The sequence below is a fragment of the Octopus bimaculoides genome, chromosome 2 (assembly GCF_046866305.1).
Source record: "Octopus bimaculoides isolate indiv1 chromosome 2, ASM4686630v1, whole genome shotgun sequence".
In the NCBI taxonomy this organism is placed as follows: domain Eukaryota; kingdom Metazoa; phylum Mollusca; class Cephalopoda; order Octopoda; family Octopodidae; genus Octopus; species Octopus bimaculoides.
Genome location: NC_142929.1, coordinates 46,508,299 through 46,528,298, shown reverse-complemented (window position 1 = coordinate 46,528,298; position 20,000 = coordinate 46,508,299). Strand labels below are relative to the sequence as shown.

The 20,000-nt window shown below is 40.9% G+C and overlaps 1 protein-coding gene across 2 annotated transcripts in view; it reads left to right on the top strand.

The window, feature by feature from the left end:
• Positions 1–20,000, top strand: part of LOC106874350 (uncharacterized) — a 550,150-nt gene that overhangs the window by 132,725 nt on the left and 397,425 nt on the right. The window contains exon 1 of one of the 2 annotated variants that reach the window (XM_089344826.1): positions 18,578–19,276. The exons of the other annotated variant lie outside the window; for it this stretch is intronic. Coding sequence (XP_089200952.1) covers positions 19,190–19,276 — 87 coding nt within the window. The 5' untranslated portion in view covers positions 18,578–19,189. Of the gene's footprint in view, positions 1–18,577; positions 19,277–20,000 lie in introns of those variants that run through there. 2 annotated transcript variants of the gene reach the window in all.

Sequence of the window (20,000 nt, the reverse complement as noted above, 5' to 3'; positions counted from 1 at the left end):
GTATGTATGTATGTATGTACGTATGTGAGTGTGCATGTATTCGTATGTGTGCATGTATTCGTATGTGTGCATGTATGTGTATAAATATGTGTGTGTGAGAGTGTGTGTGTGTGTGAGAGTGTGTGTGTGTGTATACGTATGTATGTTTGTTTGGATGGATGGATGGATGGATGGATGGATGGATGGATGGATAGATGTGTGTGTGTGAATAGAACCGATTGGACAAGGGAAATGAGAGAACAGATGTTTATTCCATACATTGACAGCTGTTTGATAATCTTGTTAGTTATATAATAAGTATCACATCAACATTCACATATATATCAAATATACATGTGAATATATATGTCTGTGTATACCTATATATACAAGAATACTGAGAAGTATAACCAACAGACTAATTTCAGAATCATTCATGGTAGTCCTAAAAATCAACTCATTCACCCATGTCGTTTTTTCATCAGTTTTCCCATAGTATTGCGGATTAGACGAATATATTATTGAGGCATTGTTTTACAATCGAGTGCCCTTTAGATCACTAACCCTTACACTTTATCAAGGAATAGATATCTTTCTTCACAGCCCATCGGAAGCGCAAAGCGGAGGATTATGACAGGAACGTCACGATAGCCGAACAATTTTTTTGAAGTATAAACGTATACAGACACATTCAAACACACGCATATACATACATAGACATACATGCATATACATACATGCATATACATACATGTGTACATCTATTTATCTATCTATCTATCTATCTATCTATCTATCTATTTATCTATCTATCTATCTATCTATATATATATCTATCTATCTATCTAACTATCTATCTATCTATATATCTATCTATCTATCTATCTATCTATCTATCTATCTATCTGTATGTATGTACATATAAGAGGGATGACCATTAAGTGGACATCCATTATGCTAGAAGTAGACCACCTATGGTCTTACCACTAAGAAAAGATTGTTCTAAAGAAAATTCAGCAAACGCCAGAACTTTCTTGAGAAAAATCTTTTCTTAGTGGTAAGACCATAGGGGGTCTACTTCTAGCATAATGAATGTCCACTTAGTGGTCATCCCTCTTATATGTATGTAATATAATTATTCTGAATCTTCAGATTTTTCAATATGCTAGGCCACTGGCTTTAAATTGATATTAATCAAATTAATATTCAATCTATCACCCTTATTATCAATCTGTAAATATAGATATATCATCATCATCATCATCGTTTAATGTCCAATTTCCATGCTGGCATGGGTTGGACGGTTTGACTGGGGACTAGTGAGCCAGATGGCTGCAACAGGCTCCAATCTGATCTGGAAGAGTTTCTACAGCTGGATGCCCTTCCTAATGCCAACCACTCCGAGAGTGTAGTGGGTGCTTTTACGTGCCACCGGCACGAGGGTCAGTCAGGCGGTACTGGCAACGGGCACGCTCAAATGGTGTTTTCCACGTACCACCGGCACAAGTGCCAGTAAGGCGACGCTGGTAAAGATCACGTTCGAATGGTACTTTTCACGTGCCACCGGCACGGGGGCCATGCTTCCGAAGAGTCTTGAGCGCAGATTTGGTAGCCGTATGTGTGTGTGTGTGTGTGTGTGTGTGTGTTTGTTTTGTGTGCGCGCGCACGCGCGTGTCTTTCTTTGTGTGCTTGTCCCACACCACCGCTTGACAACCGGTGTTGATTTGTACACGTCCCGGTAGCCTAGCGGTTTGACAGAAAGGAACGATAGACTAAACACCAGGCTTTAAAAAAGAATAAACATTGGGGGTCCGATTCATTCGACTAAAAAAAATTTTCAAGGTGATGCCCCAGCATGACAGCAGTCTAATGAATGAAACAAGTAAAACACAAAAGATAGCACAATACAACACTACCCACTGGAAACACTACGCATGGTTTCGTGATGTTACATCACATTTGCGTAAGTCACTCGTAGATTATACGTGTGATGATTGAATTACACAAACACTACGTAGCATCACCACAGAATATCTAACGTATCCTACCGATTGTATTGCATTTTCAAACTGGTTGTTGCTTGCAATTATCTGTTATTTATGTACATACAAAGATGTAGTTATGTATTCGTGTGTGTGCTTTTATATATATATATATATATATATATATATATATGTAAGATTCCTACTTCCCACAGGGAAGGATTATATGCCTCGGCTTCAGAGTCTGATGGGTTTTCCATTGGGCTAGGCCCTTTCTGGACGCGAAACCATTTGTCACTCTATGACCGGACATTGAGTTAACTGCATATATATATATATATATATATATATATATATATATATATATATATATAAATGACTGAAACAAGTAATAATGTAAAAATATAGATATATATATAAATTTATAAGGATTTATTTTTCGTAATGAGATAAAAAAAAAAACCAAGGCTGTGTATAATATAGAACATTTATTAATAGAAGGTCTTACAGCTGTTTCCAGGATATTTATTATATCCCTTCATTGGAGACAGTGTGAGAGGATGGTTAAGCAATAGTTAGTTTAGATAAGATAGGAAATAGATAGTGAATGTAGGGATAATGTATTTGTAAATCCATTGTTTAGGTAGAATGGTATACATATAAGTTTACAATACCTTGTGAGTAAAATCCAATATTCCTTAAGATTTGTCATTGCCTTTGTAAATCCATTATTAAGATTCCAATACCCTATGAGTAAAATTCAACAGTCTTTGAAATTGGTATATAAATATATATATATATATATATTTATATACAGGGTGTCTACAAATCTGGGTACATGGGGATTAACACATATTTTAACAAATTATTATTTCTCATATTTAATTGTTTATGTTATGATTTTATTTACTCCATATACCCAGACCTTGTGGACACCCTGTATATATATATTTTATTTTCTTACTTGTTTCAGTCATTTGACTTTGGCCATGCTGGAGCACCACCTTTTAGTCGAAGAAATCGATCCCCTGGACTTGTTCATTGTAAGCTTGGTGCTTATTCTATCGATGACTTCTGCCGAACCGCTAATTTACGGGGACGTAAACACACCAACATTGATGGTCAAGCGGTAGGGAGGAGGACAAACACCGACACAAACGCACACACATACATACATGCATACATACATACATACATACATGCATATATAAATATACGACGAGCTTCTTTCAGCTTCCGTCTGCCAAATCCACTCAAAAGACTTTGGTCGGCCCGAGGCTATAGTAGAAGACTGTGTGGCCCAAGGTGCCACACAATGGGACTGAACCCAGAACCATGTAACTGGGAAGCAAGCTTCTTACACACAGCCTCACTATATATATATATATATATATATATGTATATATATATATATATATATATATATATATATATATATATATATATATATATATATATATATATATAGAGAGAGAGAGAGAGAGAGAGAGAGAGAGAGAGAGAGAGAGAGAGAGATGTATAGATATAGACACACATACAAAGAGTTTCTTTCAGTTTCCGCCTATCACATATCAAATGGGCTTTGGACGGCCCGTGGTTATAGGAGAAGACAATTGTCCAAGTTGCCATCAGTGGGAATGAACCCAGAACCATGTGTTTTAGAAGCAAGCTTCTTACCACACAGTTACGCCTGCGCCTATGATGCTTACACACACACACACACACACATACACGCACACACACACACATATATGTATATGTTGTGTAATGCTTATATTTATGTATTTGTGCGTGTGTACCTATATTTATATATATATATATATATATATGTTTGTGCATGTGTATACATGTATACCTGTATGTATGGTTTTATATTATATATCATATATGTATGCATGCACTGTAGTAAAGGTAACGCATGTACGTTACATCGACACGCATCGTGTTACGGTAGTAATGTCAGATTTGAAAAGTCGCACCAACGCCTCGCACAAGCGAGAGTTTATGCTTCAATGTGGTCGTTCGACCTGCAAGAAATCGCTACGAAATCACCCATCCATCACACCCTGCCAGTTCGCCTTATAGATGACACGCTGCATAATGCAGTGCGTGGTACACCATTGCAGAAGAAAGCACAAATAAAGATTAGATGAGAAGGGCTTCAGTGGAGTTGATCACAGGCGTCTTCGCGGTCACAACTGACCTACAACTATACAATATCTAAAAAGTAGTAGTAGTAGTAGTAGTAGTAGTAGTAGTAGTAGTAGTAGTAGTAGTAGTAGTAGTAGCAGCAGCAGCAGAGAAGGAATTAGAGAAAGCACTTGCTCCCAGGGTTTCAGGGAAATCTCAGACCATGGGGTTCCTTGATTATCCCTAGAGGTGTTCCAGTATCAGGAGGACCACACCTCTATCATTGTCCCCCACCATTTTTTAACCTTTGTATGCTATGCATATGTCTCTTCTTTTCCAGTGTACACCATGCATACTTCTTTTTCTTCCTCTTTTCATTATTATATGTAAACCTCCACACTTTATGTCTCTCTCTGTATTGTCCCCCCTCACCCTTCGCCCTTGCGGCAAATAAACGAAATTATTATTATTATTATTCTGCGAGCTGGCAGAAACGTTAGCACACCGGGCGAAATGCCTAGCGGTATTTCGTCTGCCGTTACGTTCTGAGTTCAAATTCTTCCGCGGTCGTCTTTGCCTTTCATCCTTTTGAGGTCGATTAAATAAGTGCCACTTAATCACTGGGGTCGATGTAATCGACTTAATCCGTTTGTCTGTCCTTGTTTATCCCCTCTATGTTTAGCCCCCTGTGGGCAATAAAGAAATTAATTATTATTATTATTATTATTCGTTCTGAACTCTCGTTCGGAGTTCAAATTCCGTCGTGGTCGACTTTGCCTTTCATCCTGTCGGGATCGATAAATTAAGCACCAGTTGCGTACTGGGTCGATCTAATCGACTGGCCCCTTCCCACCAAATTTCAAGCCTTGTACCTATAGAAGAGAGGTTTATTATTATTATTATTATTATCATTATTATTATTATTATTATTATTATGATTATGATTATGATTATGATTATTATAGTTGTTCGTTCTGAAATTTTGTTCTGAGTTTAAATTCCGTGGAGGTCGACTTTACCATTCATCCTTTTAGGGCCGACAGATTAAGTATCAGTGAAAAAGGCGGCGAGCTGGCAGAAATGTTAGCACGCCGGTCGAAATGCTTCGCGGTATTTCGTCTGCCGTTACGTTCTGAGTTCAAATTCCGCCGAGGTCGACTTTGCCTTTCAACCTTTCGGGGTCGATAAATTAAGTACCAGTAACGCACTGGGGTCGATATAATCGACTTAATCCGTTTGTCTGTCCTTGTTTGTCCCCTCTGTGTGTAGCCCCTTGTGGGCAGTAAAGAAATAGGTATTTCGTCTGCCGTTACGTTCTGAGTTCAAATTCCGCCGAGGTTGACTTTGCCTTTCATCCTTTCGGGGTCGATAAATTAAGTACCAGTTACGCACTGGGGTCGATATAATCGACGTAATCCCTTTGTCTGTCCTTGTTTGTCCCCTCTATGTTTAGCCCCTTGTGGGCAATAAAGAAATGAGGTTAAGTACCAGTGAAACACTGGGGTCGATGCAATCGACTAGCCCCCTCCCACCAAATTTCAGGCCTTGTGCCTATAATAGAAAGGATAATTATTGTTATTGTTGTTGTAAGTAGTGGTAGTAGTAGTAGTAGTAGTAGATATTGTCGTTGCTGTTGACATTTCTAAGATAATGATAACTCTTATGTGCATTGGTATTAGTAGTATTAGCAGTAGTAGTAGTAGTAGTAGTAGTAGTAGTAGCACTAATGGCTGCGACGCCACCAACCACCAGCGACTGCAGGCAGCGGCGGTAGCAGTACGTTTTAAGTGAATGGTGCTTATGTGTAGTGCTTATAGTTATGCTGCTGCTGCTGTTGTTGTTGTTGCTGCCGATGATGATGATGATGATGATGACGATGATGATGACGATGATGATGACAACGATGGTGGCAGTGGTTGCCGATTTCTACTATTTTGAACATACTGTTGCTGTGTTTAACGTGCGCACTACCTCCATCACTGACTGTTGTTGCAGCTGTTGCTGCTGCTACTGCTGCTGCTATTGCAGCTGCTGCTGCTGCTGCTTCTACTGCTGCCGCTGCTGCAACTGTTACTGTTCTAACTACTACTACTACTTCTACTGCTGTTTTATGTTGTTTACTGTCACTGCTTGGTTTGTGTTGTATTCTCTCGTCTCTGCAGTTGTTATTGTAGGACAGCCATAGTTATTTTACGTGTTCCGCCAACACCAGCACCAGCACCATCACCATCACCATCACCATCACTACCGCCGCCGCCACCTCCGCCACCTCCGCCGCCATCACCCTCGCCGTAACTTCTTTACCAAATACAAACGTTATCACCTCCACCATCATTATCGTCACCAACCACCCTCCCCATCTCCATCGCTCCTATTATCACCACGACTGACACTAACAATACCACCGAAAAAAACCCCCCCACCATTCGAAGCTTTACTGGTACTCTGCGACCAGACCTAGCATCACCAGCAGCACCAAGCACCACCACAACAACAACAGCAACAACAAACAACACTCAGTTCCAACATCACTAAACCGTTACCATCATTTCACCAGTACCACCACCGCCAACAACAATAACATCACTACTAACATCGCCGCCACCACCACCACCACCATCAACATCAACATCACCACCACCATCACCACCACCACCATCACCACTAATATCACTACTAAAATCACCACCACCACTACCACCACCATCACCACCACCATCACCATCACCGTCACCGTCACCACCAGCATCACCACCACCAACATCACAACCACCACTACCACCACCATCACCACCAACATCACCACCACCGCCACACCATCACCACCATCACCACCACTATATATTCTGTGGCATATATATTTCCCAACCTGGACGGGGCGACGCCGGTCAGTCGCAAGATTACTCACTTTTGGCAGCTGAGTCGACTGGAGCACCAGGAAATGAAGTGTTTTGCTCAAGAACACAACACATCGCCTGGTCCAGAAACCGAACCCATAAACTTACGAGTGCGACAACCCCACCACCACCACCACCACTGCCATTATCACAAACATGGAAAAAAGGGTTAGAGGTCCTTCCCGAACCAAAGACTCCCAAGGCCGATTTACTCGCATTTGGCATTCTGGGGCATGTATATTCTCCAACATGGAAAGGACGACGCCGATCTGTCACAGGATTACTCATTTTTGCCAGCCAAGTGGACACCAGCAACGACAAATGAGCATATTTTGCTCAAGAATCCAACACATCGCCCGGTCCAGGAATTGAAACCGCAATTTTACAATAATTACAGCAACAGCCTAACCACTAAGCCTCATGCTACTTCATCACAAAACATCAATCACCACCAATCGCCAATACCGAACACCATTACACCACTACCATTTAGTTGAATGCATCGACTCCAGTACTTTGTTTTTATACTCCTAATATTCATTCTATCGGTTAATTTTGCCGAAGTTGTGCGGGGACGTAAATACACCAGCACAAGTAGTCAAGTGGCGGGGGGAAAACACAGGCACAAAGACAAACAGACACACATACACACACACACACACAGACACATACACACACACACACACAGACACATACACACACACATAAGTATATATGTATATTTTCTCCTTTTTTTTCTCTCCTTCTTTCTCAGAAGAGCGTAGGCTCGAAATGTTAAAGACTTTCTCAATTCCCGAGCGTTATACTAATACTACATTTATTTGTTTTCAACACCACTTGTCTTCGTCTGTTGTTTTTTTTGTGTGAATTCTCCCTATATATATATATATATATATATATATATATATATATATATATATATATATATATATATATATATATATATATATATATATATATATACGACGGGATTCTTTCAGTTTCCGTCTACCAAATCCATTCACAAAGCTTTGGCCAGCCCGAGGCTGTAGCAAAAGATACTAGCGATGGTCCCACGCAGTGGGATTGACCCGTAATTATGTGGTTTGGAAGCAAACTTCTTACCACACAACCATGCCTGCGCCTATGCAGTACTTAGGGAAGGACATACCCAAGCTGCAGTAGCTTTCATGGAGTAGCAGTCTTCTCTAACCACTCTTCTTTAACTAGTCGCACACCTAAAACACCGTTACGATCAATACTATCCCACCAAAAAAAGAAAAAAAAATCGCTAAACGCTTGACCACACCAAGAACAGCCGAAAAAAAAAGCAGGAATGCAAACGCTAACAATAACAGCCAAACACACAAAAAGTAATTCTACCAACTTCATTGTTGTTTCTATTTGAAATATTGGTTTCAAATTTTGGCTCATGGCTTGCACGTTCGGAGAAGGAGGTAAGTTGATTACATCAACCCCAGTGTTCAACTGGTAATTATTTTATCAACGCAGAAAGGCAAAGTCGACTCCGGTGGCATTTGTACTCAGAACGTAAAAAACAAACGAAATACAGTAATACCTCGCCATATCGTGGTTCATCTATCACGCACTCAGTACATCGCGGTTCACCTATCGCGCAGTCAGTACATCACGGATTTTTCTGGCTAATATATGTAAATTTATACCGCGGAGTCCTCAGTATATCGGGGGTTTCTGCGGCCGATAGGTATTTATATTTTTATAGATTTTAATTATTTCTGTGGGAGGTTTTGGAATGTAGCACCCGTGATAGTCGAGGGATTACTGTACTGTTAATTTGCCCGATGTGCAAATGATTCTGCTAGTTCACCACCTTCCCATTTGAAATATTAAGATGATGGAGTATATATCACAAAAACAAAGATGAAATTCAAAAGGAGATTATACGAGGATCTAATGCCAACAACACAAACAGAAAGACAAAATTCGAAATTGTCGTGAAAAGTCTGTAAGACACAAAACACTGGGTGTTTTTTTTTTTATATTAGTAGATTTTATAGGGGATATACAACTTTAATGGCTACAAGGATCACAAATATGTGAACTGTGCGGTTGAACTAGGTAGGGAGCATAAACAGGGAGCCAGCTTCTAGACGCTGAATGTATCCTTTTTGAATTAGGCAGCGATCGATCGTCAAAAACTAGTGGTGGAGGACACCGGAATTGGTTAGAATAGAATCGAAAAGGGTTAGCAATGAAGTAACGATACGCAAATATACATTAGATGAGTGCTGGCGTGGTGAGCAAATCAGAAAAGGGGATTAGAAAAGGCATAACGACCTTATGCAAATAGCAAAGAGATTTGTTACCAATTTCAACGCTAAACACGAATGCTAAGCTGTCAGATACAAGGCGCATGCCATAAGCCATGAAGAAAAGCTGTTCGACGAACAGCAGAATGGTAATATGGCAAAAAAACAACAACATAATTCAGTCTCTGAGAAATAGGGATAGTGGTGTATACCTCGACAAACAGCTAATACATGCAACCTCCCAGCTGTTGAGGTCAAATGGAGATAGTTGTAGACCTTAGCACCTACCTTAACAGCCTTTCGTAATTATGAGAAGAAGATGCGGAGATCAGCAAAATTCCGATAACAACAACTGAGATACGGTTGGTGACAAATAGCTGTAAGATGAGCACATCGTTATTTTGGATGATTTTCAATACGAAGTTAATGTATGAATGCTTGAATTCTTCAACATCTTAGTAGATGTCCACAGTCAGTGACTCAGTGAATAGAAGAGTATCAATTTTAGGGAGCCCGAGAGGAAAGGCTTAAACAAAAAGGTCGTAATTTATACTTTCCGGTCTATAAATCTTTTGAATACATAGTCGAACATTTTGGACAAGAGCCTGGCGCTTGCCGATGGTAGTTTGGTCAGGAGAACTCAGATCTGCACAACCTAGATCTAAACATGACAACCTCTATCGCATGCGATACGTCAGAGAAGTGACTAAAACTTTTGGCTTTGGTGGTAATGTTTTCAAAACCGGGATCGCTTCGACGTACACTTATATTTGCTTGTTCGTCAGACTTAAGTGCCGCTTATCGGACCCCTTTTGATTACTTGCTCATTCCGTAAAGATCATCGTCGCTTATCTCTTCTAATTCCATTACTGCGTAAACGGGTGGGTTTGAGGGGGGGCATCCCATTCTAATCGGGACGCAGGAGAGACATATCGACAGTCGTTGACATCATCGTCATTGTATCAGATACTGTTGTTGGCACTCCGTCGCTTACGACGTCGAGAGTTCCAGTTGATCCGATCAACGGAACAGCCAACTCGTGAAACTAACGTGCAAGTGGCTGAGCACTCCACAGACACGTGTACCCTTAACGTAGTTCTCGGGGATATTCAGCGTGACACAGTGTGACAAGGCTGGCCCTTTGAAATACAGGCACAACAGAAACAGGAAGTTAGAGTGAGAGAAAGTTGTGGTGAAAGAGTACAGCAGGGTTCACCACCACCCCCTGCCGGAGCCTCGTGGAGCTTTAGGTGTTTTCGCTCAATAAACACTTACAACGCCCGGTCTGGGAATCGAAACCGCGATCTTATGACCGCGAGTCCGCTGCCCTAACCACTGGGTCATTGCGCCTCCACGTACCAGACACTATAGAAGCCGAAATTGTAGATCTGTTCCAAAACAATAGGAGACAAAGAGAAAAATTCACTTGTACAAGTCGGCACCCGTAGAAAGTCTATGCCTTCAGAGAATCTGGTGCAAAACTTGGCAAAAAGATTTATTAGAGTTGCTTAGAGTATGTTTTGGTCTAAGCTTCAAGCCGAGAGGAAATGGAACGTGGCTAAGAGCGGAATGGTCAGTCTCACCCATAAATGGTTTGAGACGAAGTTATCCATGAAAGATTGGGCAAAGTCGAACTGACGAATTTTGAACTCAGCACATAAAGACGAACGAAATACCGTTAAGCATTTTTGTCTGGCGTGCTAACGATTCTGTCAGCTCCGCGCCTTTAATAATAACAATAATAAAAATAATTCTTTCTATTATAGGCACAAGGCCTGAACACTTTGTGGAAGGGGGCTACTCGATTACATCGACCCCCAGTGCTAAACTGGTACTTATTTCATCGACTCCTAAAGGATGAAAAGCAAAGATGAACGAGGTGGAGCTTAAAGACAGACGAAATGCAAATACATGCATACATACATACATACATACATACAGACAGACATAGATCTGGCTTGCTAATGATACTGCTAGGTCAACAACAAAAAAAAAAATAATAATAATAATAATAATAATAATAATAATAATAATAATAATAATAATAATAATAATAATAATAGTTTCTACTAAAGACACAACGCCTGAAATTTTTGGGTAGAGACTAGTCGATTACATCGATTCCAGATTTTCACTGCTACTTAATTTATCGACTCAGAAATGTCGATAAATTAAGTATTAGTGAAAATAATAATAATAATAATAATAATAAAGAAGGAATATATTCACAGACACGACAGAGTTGGGACCTATATACACTGGAAGCTATGCCAACATTATGGAATAGCAACAGAAAAAAGATGGTATAAACACACGCCAGAAAAGGTCACAGAAAACGAGAAAGCAACCATACTCTGGGATATGCCAATACACACAGATAGAGAAATTAAGGCAAATAGACCAGATATAGTTGTCAAAGATCATGAAGGAAAAAAATGCCTTCTAATTGATGTTTCAATACCAGCAGATGACAACGTTTCTCTAAAAGAAATGGAAAAACTTTCAAAATACAAAGACCTGGAAATAGAGATAACTCGAATGTGGAATCTAAAAACAGAAACAATTCCTATCATAGTAGGTGCCTTAGGTATAATAAAAAAATATTCAGACAAATACATAACAAAAACACCAGGACTTACAAATATATATAACATACAGAAAATTGCACTACTGGGTACTGCACACATTCTACGCAAAACACTTTCAATACAGTAAACATAAGAGCACCACAGCAAACCACAGCAAACCACAGCACATACCCAAGGCGCACAGAGCTGCGCTCGGTAGTGAAGTGAAAGCACGTTATAAAAATAAAACTACTGAATAATAATAATAATAATACTAATTACCCCAGTGTCACTTTGATGGCATGCACTGCTCTCTCATTCAATAATAATAATAATATGCTTTCTACTGTAGGCACAAGGCTTGAAATTTGTGGGGAGGGAGATAGTCGATTACATTGACCCCAGTATTTGACTGGTACTTATTTTATTGACCCCGAAAGGATAAAAGGCTAAGTCGACCTCGATAAAATTTGAACTCAGAATGTAAAGACAGATGCAATGGACTTAGATATATAGAGGTTGAGAGAGAGAGAGAGAGAGAGAGAGAGAGAGAGAGAGAAAGAAAGAAAGAAAGAAAGAAAGAAAGAAAGAAAGAAAGAAAGAAAGAAAGAAAGAAAGAAAGAAAGAAAGAAAGAAAGAAAGAAAGAAAGAAAGAAAGAAAGAAAGAAAGAAAGAGAGAGAGAGGACTCGACAGGCAGGCAGGCAGATAGACAGACCGACAGAAAGAAGGATACACACGAAGATAAAGCTATATGAAATAAGTGAGCGGGAGAGAGAGACACACAGAGAAATGAATGAAGTAAATGAGAAAAAGAAGAGAGTGAGAGAAAAAATAAAAGAGTAGGAGAGAGACAAGTTGTAATATGAGAGAAGTGAAAACATGGAATAAAATGAGTGGACGAGAGAAAGAACAAATAAGGGAGAGACGAAAAGAAAGAGGGAGAGAGAGAGGAAGAGAGAGAGACGGAGTGAGACAAAGAGATACGCAATGAGAGAAAGAGAGGGAGAGAGAGAGAGGGGAGAGAGAGAGAGAAAGTTGTTATCAGAGGAGAGTCTGTTTTGAATAGTTGGAAGGATAAGGAGAGGAAAGAAGTAGGTTTAGTAAAAGGAACAGACCAAAGAGAGAGTGAGATAGAGAGAGAGAGAGAGTGAGATAGAGAGAGAGAGAGAGTGAGATAGAGAGAGAGAGAGAGGGGGGGGAGATGAGGAGGGATATGGGTGGGAGGCAGGGAGAAGATTGTAAAAACAAACAAACAAACAAACAAGCAAATATTTTAAAAAAGAGAAGAGTTGAAATTAAGATGGTTTACGTAGACGACAAAAGATTTGACTGAGATAAATGCAGGAGGCAATAAATGATGATGATGATGATGATGATGATGATGATGAAAGAAAAGTGACATGTTCGAAATTTAGGTAGTGATGGTGGTGGTGGTGGTGGTGCTGGTGCTGGTTCTAGTGGTGGCAGCGGCGGTGGTGATGATAGTAGTGGTGGCGGTTATGGTTGTGGTGGTGGAGGTGGTTGTGGTAGTTGTAATTGTTTTGCTGCCCATAAATGTCTGAAGTTGGCAGGAGGCCATATCAATTGAATTAAAACCCTCTTTGTACACCGGGTACTTCTTTTATTACCCTCAGCGGGATTTCATCTCAGAAAAATAGCTATTCTACTGTCATATACATATTCCCTTCTACTATATAATTACAAGGCCTGAAAATTTTTGTACTGGGACAGTTGATTACATTGACCCCCACATCCCACCCTACCCCAGTAATCAACTGGTACTTATTTTATCGAACCCATAAGGAGGAAAGGTAAAGTCGACCTCGGTGGAATTTGAACTCATAACATAAAGACGAACGAAATGTCGCTAAGCAATTTGCCCGGCGTGCTGACGATTTTGCCAGCTCACCATGTTACTGTCATTAGCATATCAGTTTCAAATTTTGGCACAAGGCCAACAGTTTCGGGGGAGGGGTCTAGTACATTGAATCGACCCCAGTCATCAACTGGTACTTGTTTTATCGACCGTCAAAAAAAGGAAAAGGCAACGTCGACCTTGGCGGAATTTGAACTCAGATCCTAAAGACAGACCAGATGCTACTAAGCATTTTGTCCAGCGTTCTAACCATTCTGCCAGCTCGCCGTCTTACTGTCATTTAACTATTTGTTAAAATTTTGGCATTGGGCCAGCAATTTTGTGGGGCTTGTGGGGTAGGGTAAATCAATTAAATTGACTCCAGTATTCAACTGGTACTTATTTTATTGACTCCCGAAAGGATGATAGATAAAGTCGACCTCGGCGGAATTTGAACGTAGAACGTTTGTTGTTGGCACTCCGTCGCTTACGACGTCGAGGGTTCCAGTTGATTCGATCAACGGAACAGCCTGCTCGTGAAATTAGCGTGCAAGTGGCTGAGCACTCCACAGACCCATGTACCCTTAACGTAGTTCTCGGGGATATTCAGCGTGACACAGTGTGACAAGGCTGACCCTTTGAATTACAGGCACAACAGAAACAGGAAGTAAGAGTGAGAGAAAGAGTACAGCAGGCTTCGCCACCATCCCCTGCCGGAGCCTCGTGGAGCTTTTAGGTGTTTTCGCTCAATAAACACTCACAGCGCCCGGTCTGGGAATCGAAACCGCGATCCTATGACTGCGAGTCCACTGCCCTAACCACTGGGCCATTGCACCTCCACCAACGTACGTAGAACGTAAAGACGGGCGAAATGCTGCTTAACATTTTGCCTGGTGTGCTAACCATTCTGCCAGCTCGCCGTGTTACTGTCATTTAACTATTTGTTAAAATTTTGGCACTGGGCCAGCAATTTCACGGGGCTTGGGGGTAGGGTAAATCGATTAAATTGACTCCAGTGTTCAACTGGCACTTATTTTATTGACTCCCGAAAGGATGATAGGCAAAGTCGACCTCGGCGGTATTTGAACGTAGAACGTAAAGACGAGCGAAATGCCGCTAAGTATTTCGCCTGGTGTGCTATCGATTCTGCCAGTTCGCCGTCTTACTGTCCTTTGCATATTACAATTTTTGAGGAAGGTTTCTTACTCAGACACAAAAGCATCTGTTGTTGTCGTTGCTGCTGCTGTTGTTTTTGCTACTGCTACTGTTGCTGTTGTTGTTGTAACCTAGGCCCTTCCTAAACTAGCGTTAAGGACAAAGTAGCATTTGATTCTGATTTCGGCAGAGGACTTAGCAATTCTGAGGCGGTGGTACTTTATTTCATTGACAACAGTGGAATGTCAGACAAACCAGACACCAGCGAGATTTGAAACCAGAACGTAAGGAGACAGAGGAAATATCCTTTTCGCGTTTGAGCCGACGCTCTGAGCTGGCAGAATCGTTAGTACATCGGACAAAATGCTCTGTGGAATTTCTTCTGGATACTGGCATTCTGAGTTCAAATTCTACTGAAGTCAGCTTTGCTTTTCATCTTCCAGGGTCGATGAAATAAGATACCAGGTATATATTCTTTTCTACTAAAGGCAAAAGGCCCGAAATTTTGGGGAAGGGGACCAGTCGATTAGATCGACTCCAGAACGCAACTGGTACTTAATTTATTGACTCCGAAAGGATAAAAAGCAAAGTCGACCTCGGCTGAATTTGAACTCAGAACGTAAAGACAGAGGAAATAGCGCTAAGCATTTCGACCGATGAGGTAACGTTTCTACCAGCTCACTGCCTATACCAGGTATGTATTGGAGTCGATGTAATCGGCCAAGAACCCTCCTAGAAAATTGCTGCTCTTCTGCCGAAAATTTTAAACAATTATTATTATTTAAGGTGGAGCAAGGTGGCGAGGTGGTAGAATTGTTTGCACGCCGGACAAAATGCTTAGATGCATTTCGCCTCTGTCTCAACGTTTTGAGTTCAAACTCCGCCGCGGTCGACTTTGCCTTTTATCCTTTCAGAGTCGATAAAATAAGTACCAGTTCAGTGCAAGGGTCGCTGTAATCGACTAGATTCCTCCCCAACTACCAAGTTTCTGAAAGGATTATTTAGGGAGGCGCAAGATGGTGAGAGCGCAGAACCGTTGCACACACGACAAAATAAATACTTAGTGCTCTTTCTTCCGGTTTTATATTCCGAGCTAAAATTTCACCAAGGTAGACTTTACCTTTCATCCATTCGGAGTCAATGAACTTAGTACTAGCGGTATTTTGTCTGCCTTTACGTTTTGAGTAGTGGAGGCGCAATGGCCCAGTGGTTAGGGCAGCGGACTCGCAGTCATAGGATCGCGGTTTCAATTCCCAGACCGGGCGTTGTGAGTGTTTATTGAGCGAAAACACCTAAAGCTCCATGAGGCTCCGGCAGGGATGGTGGCGAACCCTGCTGTACTCTTTCACCACAACTTTCTCTCACTCTTACTTCCTGTTTCTGTTGTACCTGTATTTCAAACGGCCAGCCTTGTCACACTGTGTCACGCTGAATATCCCCGAGAACTACGTTAAGGGTACACGTGTCTGTGGAGTGCTCAGCCACTTGCACGTTAGTTTCACGAGTTGGCTGTTCCGTTGATCGGATCAACTGGAACCCTCGACGTCGTAAACGACGGAGTGCCAACAAAAAAAAACGTTCTGAGTTCAAAATCCACCGAGGTCGACTTTGCCTTTCATCCTTTCGGGGTCAATAAATTAAGTACCATTTGCGAACTGGGGTCGATCTAATCGACTGGCCCTCCCCTCCCCAAAAATTTCAGGCTTTGTGCGTAGAATAGAAAAGAGAAGATTATTTGGGGTGGTACAAGGCGGGCGAACTGGCAGAATTGTTAAAGCGCCGGACAAAATATACTCAGCGGTATTTCTGCCGTCTTTACGTCCTGAGTTCAAATTCCACCGAGGTCGACTTTGCCTTTCATCTTTGCTTTTCGGGGTCGATAAAATAAGTACCAATCAAGTAAATGGAACGACGTAATCGTCTAAACCCCTTCACCAAAATTTCAGGCCTTGTGCCTATAACAGAAAGGATCATTTAGGGCAGTCGATTCGCAGAGTCATTCACTACAGCATTTGTTTATTTGTTTCATATATATTTCGGTCTGTCTCCCCCTCTCTCTGTCTCTCTCTCACACACATACACAAACGCTCACTTATTTCACGCATCTCCCTTTCTCTCTGTCTCGCTTATTTCATGCACCAATGTTTCTTTCTCTCTCACTCTTTGTCTACTGTTATCACTATCTCTATCTGTCTGCCCTTCTCTCCCACCCCTCTCTCTCTCTTTCACTTTCACTTTCTCGCTCGCTCGCTCACTTTCTCCCCTCACTGCTTATCTATCATTCGCTAGCGATTAAGAATCTCTCTGCTTCCCCCTCCCCGTCTCCCCCCCCCCCCTCCCCCTCCCCCCTCTCCCCCTCCCCTTCCTCTCACTCAGCCACAGGTATTCTTTATTTTTTATTTTTTATTTTCTATTTTATCCTTCCTTAATCATTCATAACAATCACCTTCACCAGCACACGAGAAACCTCGTACCTGTGCATGCCACTGAGAAGGGAGGAGTCTCATACATGGACGTCCAACCACCTAGAAACAACAGCTAAATTTCCCTCAAATTACAACCTTACCGCCTTAGCAAAAACGAAAACAAAAAACGAAGGCATGCTGGATATATTGTGGCTATAGATGTATTAAACAGAAAAAATTTGGTTAGTCATGGCTGGAGTGTCTGTGTTCATAGGGTCTGCTCGGAGAGGTTTAACTTGGTCTTAAACAACACCAAAACCATACCTGATTCTTCCCCCTTCTCTCCCACTTTCTACACATATCTACACGCTGTCTGTCTCCCCCTCCATCTCTCTCTCTCTATCTCTCTCCCCCTCTCTCTTTCTCTCTCTGCCTCTCATCTGTTACACCATCGCATTCACACTGTTTACTCTATTCTTCTCCAATAATCACTTCGCTCACATCTGTAAACCTCAAACCAAGCTTGATGTACCTTCCACGTTAGTGTTTAGGTATCTTTGTCTCCTTGTCCTTCTCCTCCTCCTCTTCCTCCTCCTCCTTTCATTTTCTTTCTTTCTTTTTACTTTCTTCTCTCACTCTCTCTTACTATCTTCCTTTCTAACTACATTTAATTTTCATTTTCATTCATTTTTCTACTCCGGTTTCTCTATTTCTTTCTCTCTTTCATTTTTCTCTCCTTCTCTCTCTCTCTCTCTCTCTCTCTCTCTGCTTCGCTCCACGATAGTTTCTCCTTCTGTCATCAGTCACCATCATTATCATCATCATCACCATCGTCGTCGTCACTACTGTCATCGTCTTGATATTGTTACAAGTGTATATATATATATATATATACATACATATATATATATATATACATATACATATATATATATATATATATATATATATATATATATACTTATATATAATAGGTACATACACACATACATGCACATATATATGTATATATATATATATATATATATATATATATACGTCAACATATACGCACATGTATGTGTGTGTATATATGTAAGTGCGTGTCTGTGCCTTTCTGTGCTTTGCCTGTGTGTCTCCATGCGTCTGCGAAGAAAACTTGCCACTTCTAACACTACTACTATTACTTCTACTTTATACTTATTCCATTCCTCTTCCTTTTACTCTTTCTCATCTCTTCTCTCTGTCTCTTTCCCTCTTTCCCTCTCTCTCTCTTATTCTCTGCTAATAAATACACCCTCTACATCCTCCAAGCTTTCGTTTCTCTCCTCCGCCGCCTCCTCCTCACTCTTTCTACTACTACTACTACTACTACTACTACTACTACTCTTACTCCTTCTACTTAAGCTCCCACTCCCCTCACACCGCTACCACCAACCACCACCACAACCACTACCTCTACCAGCAACAGCAACTAAACAACAGCTTCGTCACCGCCACACTCCAACCATATCAGAACCCACTCCCTCACACTCCAACCATATCAGTACCGTCTCCCTCACACTCCAACCATATCAGTACCCACTCCCTCACACTCCAACCATATCAGTACCCTCTCCCTCACACTCCAGCTGCTTCGCTTTGCCTCTCTACCTCTTCACCTCTCCATTTTTTTAAACTTTCCTCTGCTCTTTACTTCAATTCACTCTTCGTTTGCCCGTTTCTTTAATTTTTTTTTCCTTTCAAAAAATTTTACTCCTTCATCTCCCCTCCACTTTTTCCATCTTGTTTTTTTCTTCCCTCTTCTCTTTCCTTAACATTTTTCTCCACTTCTTCTTCTTCTTCTTTTTACTTCTTCCGGCCGCCCGCCCGTTCCCATCTTCTCTATCCCTCCGCCCAGCCAACCTACCACCTTTTTCCCCATAGTACATATTACATACGTCCTAACAGGGAATCTATTGACTATGTCATGGCCTCACACGGCTCCACGGAGAAAGTACCGATAAACAACAGACTGACCAACAGCTGTGGACAGGCTAAAGCAGCAGACCAATATGTAGGTAGACCAAACATATACATATATATATATATATATATATATATATATATATATATATATTCAAATTTCTTTTCTTTACTCCCTGCATGTATCTGTGTGTGTGTGTGTGTGTGTTGTTTGCAATTTAACCCTCGTCACCTACAATTCACACACTTCGCTCAACATGACGAGGAGTGGAAGCGGACGCGCGGATATTCTACTAACGCGTGTACGTTAAGACCAATGATTTCTGTATCATATATATATATATATATATATATATATATATGCTGCAGAAATCATTGGTCTTGACGGACACGCGTTAGTAGAATGTGTGCATGGGTGAATGTATATATATATATGTAGGTATGTATAAGCATGTAAGTGTACGATGCATTGTATATGTATGAAGTGATGTTTGTGTGTATACAGATCTATATATTGGTATGTATGCATTTGCGAACGTACGCACTGAAAGCGTATACGTTCGTCTGATGTGTGTCATATGTGTATATCTATCTATCCATCCATCTGTTTATGTATCTATTTATTATCTATCATTGTACCTATGTGTGTCCTTGTGTTTGCATATATATATATATATATATATACACACACACACGGTTGTGTGGTGTGTCTATATATAACGAATAATATATATCTGCGTGCGTGCGTGCGTGCGTGCGTGCGTGCGTGTGTTGTGTGTGTGTATAATCTACTCATAACGTTTACTGTTTTAATA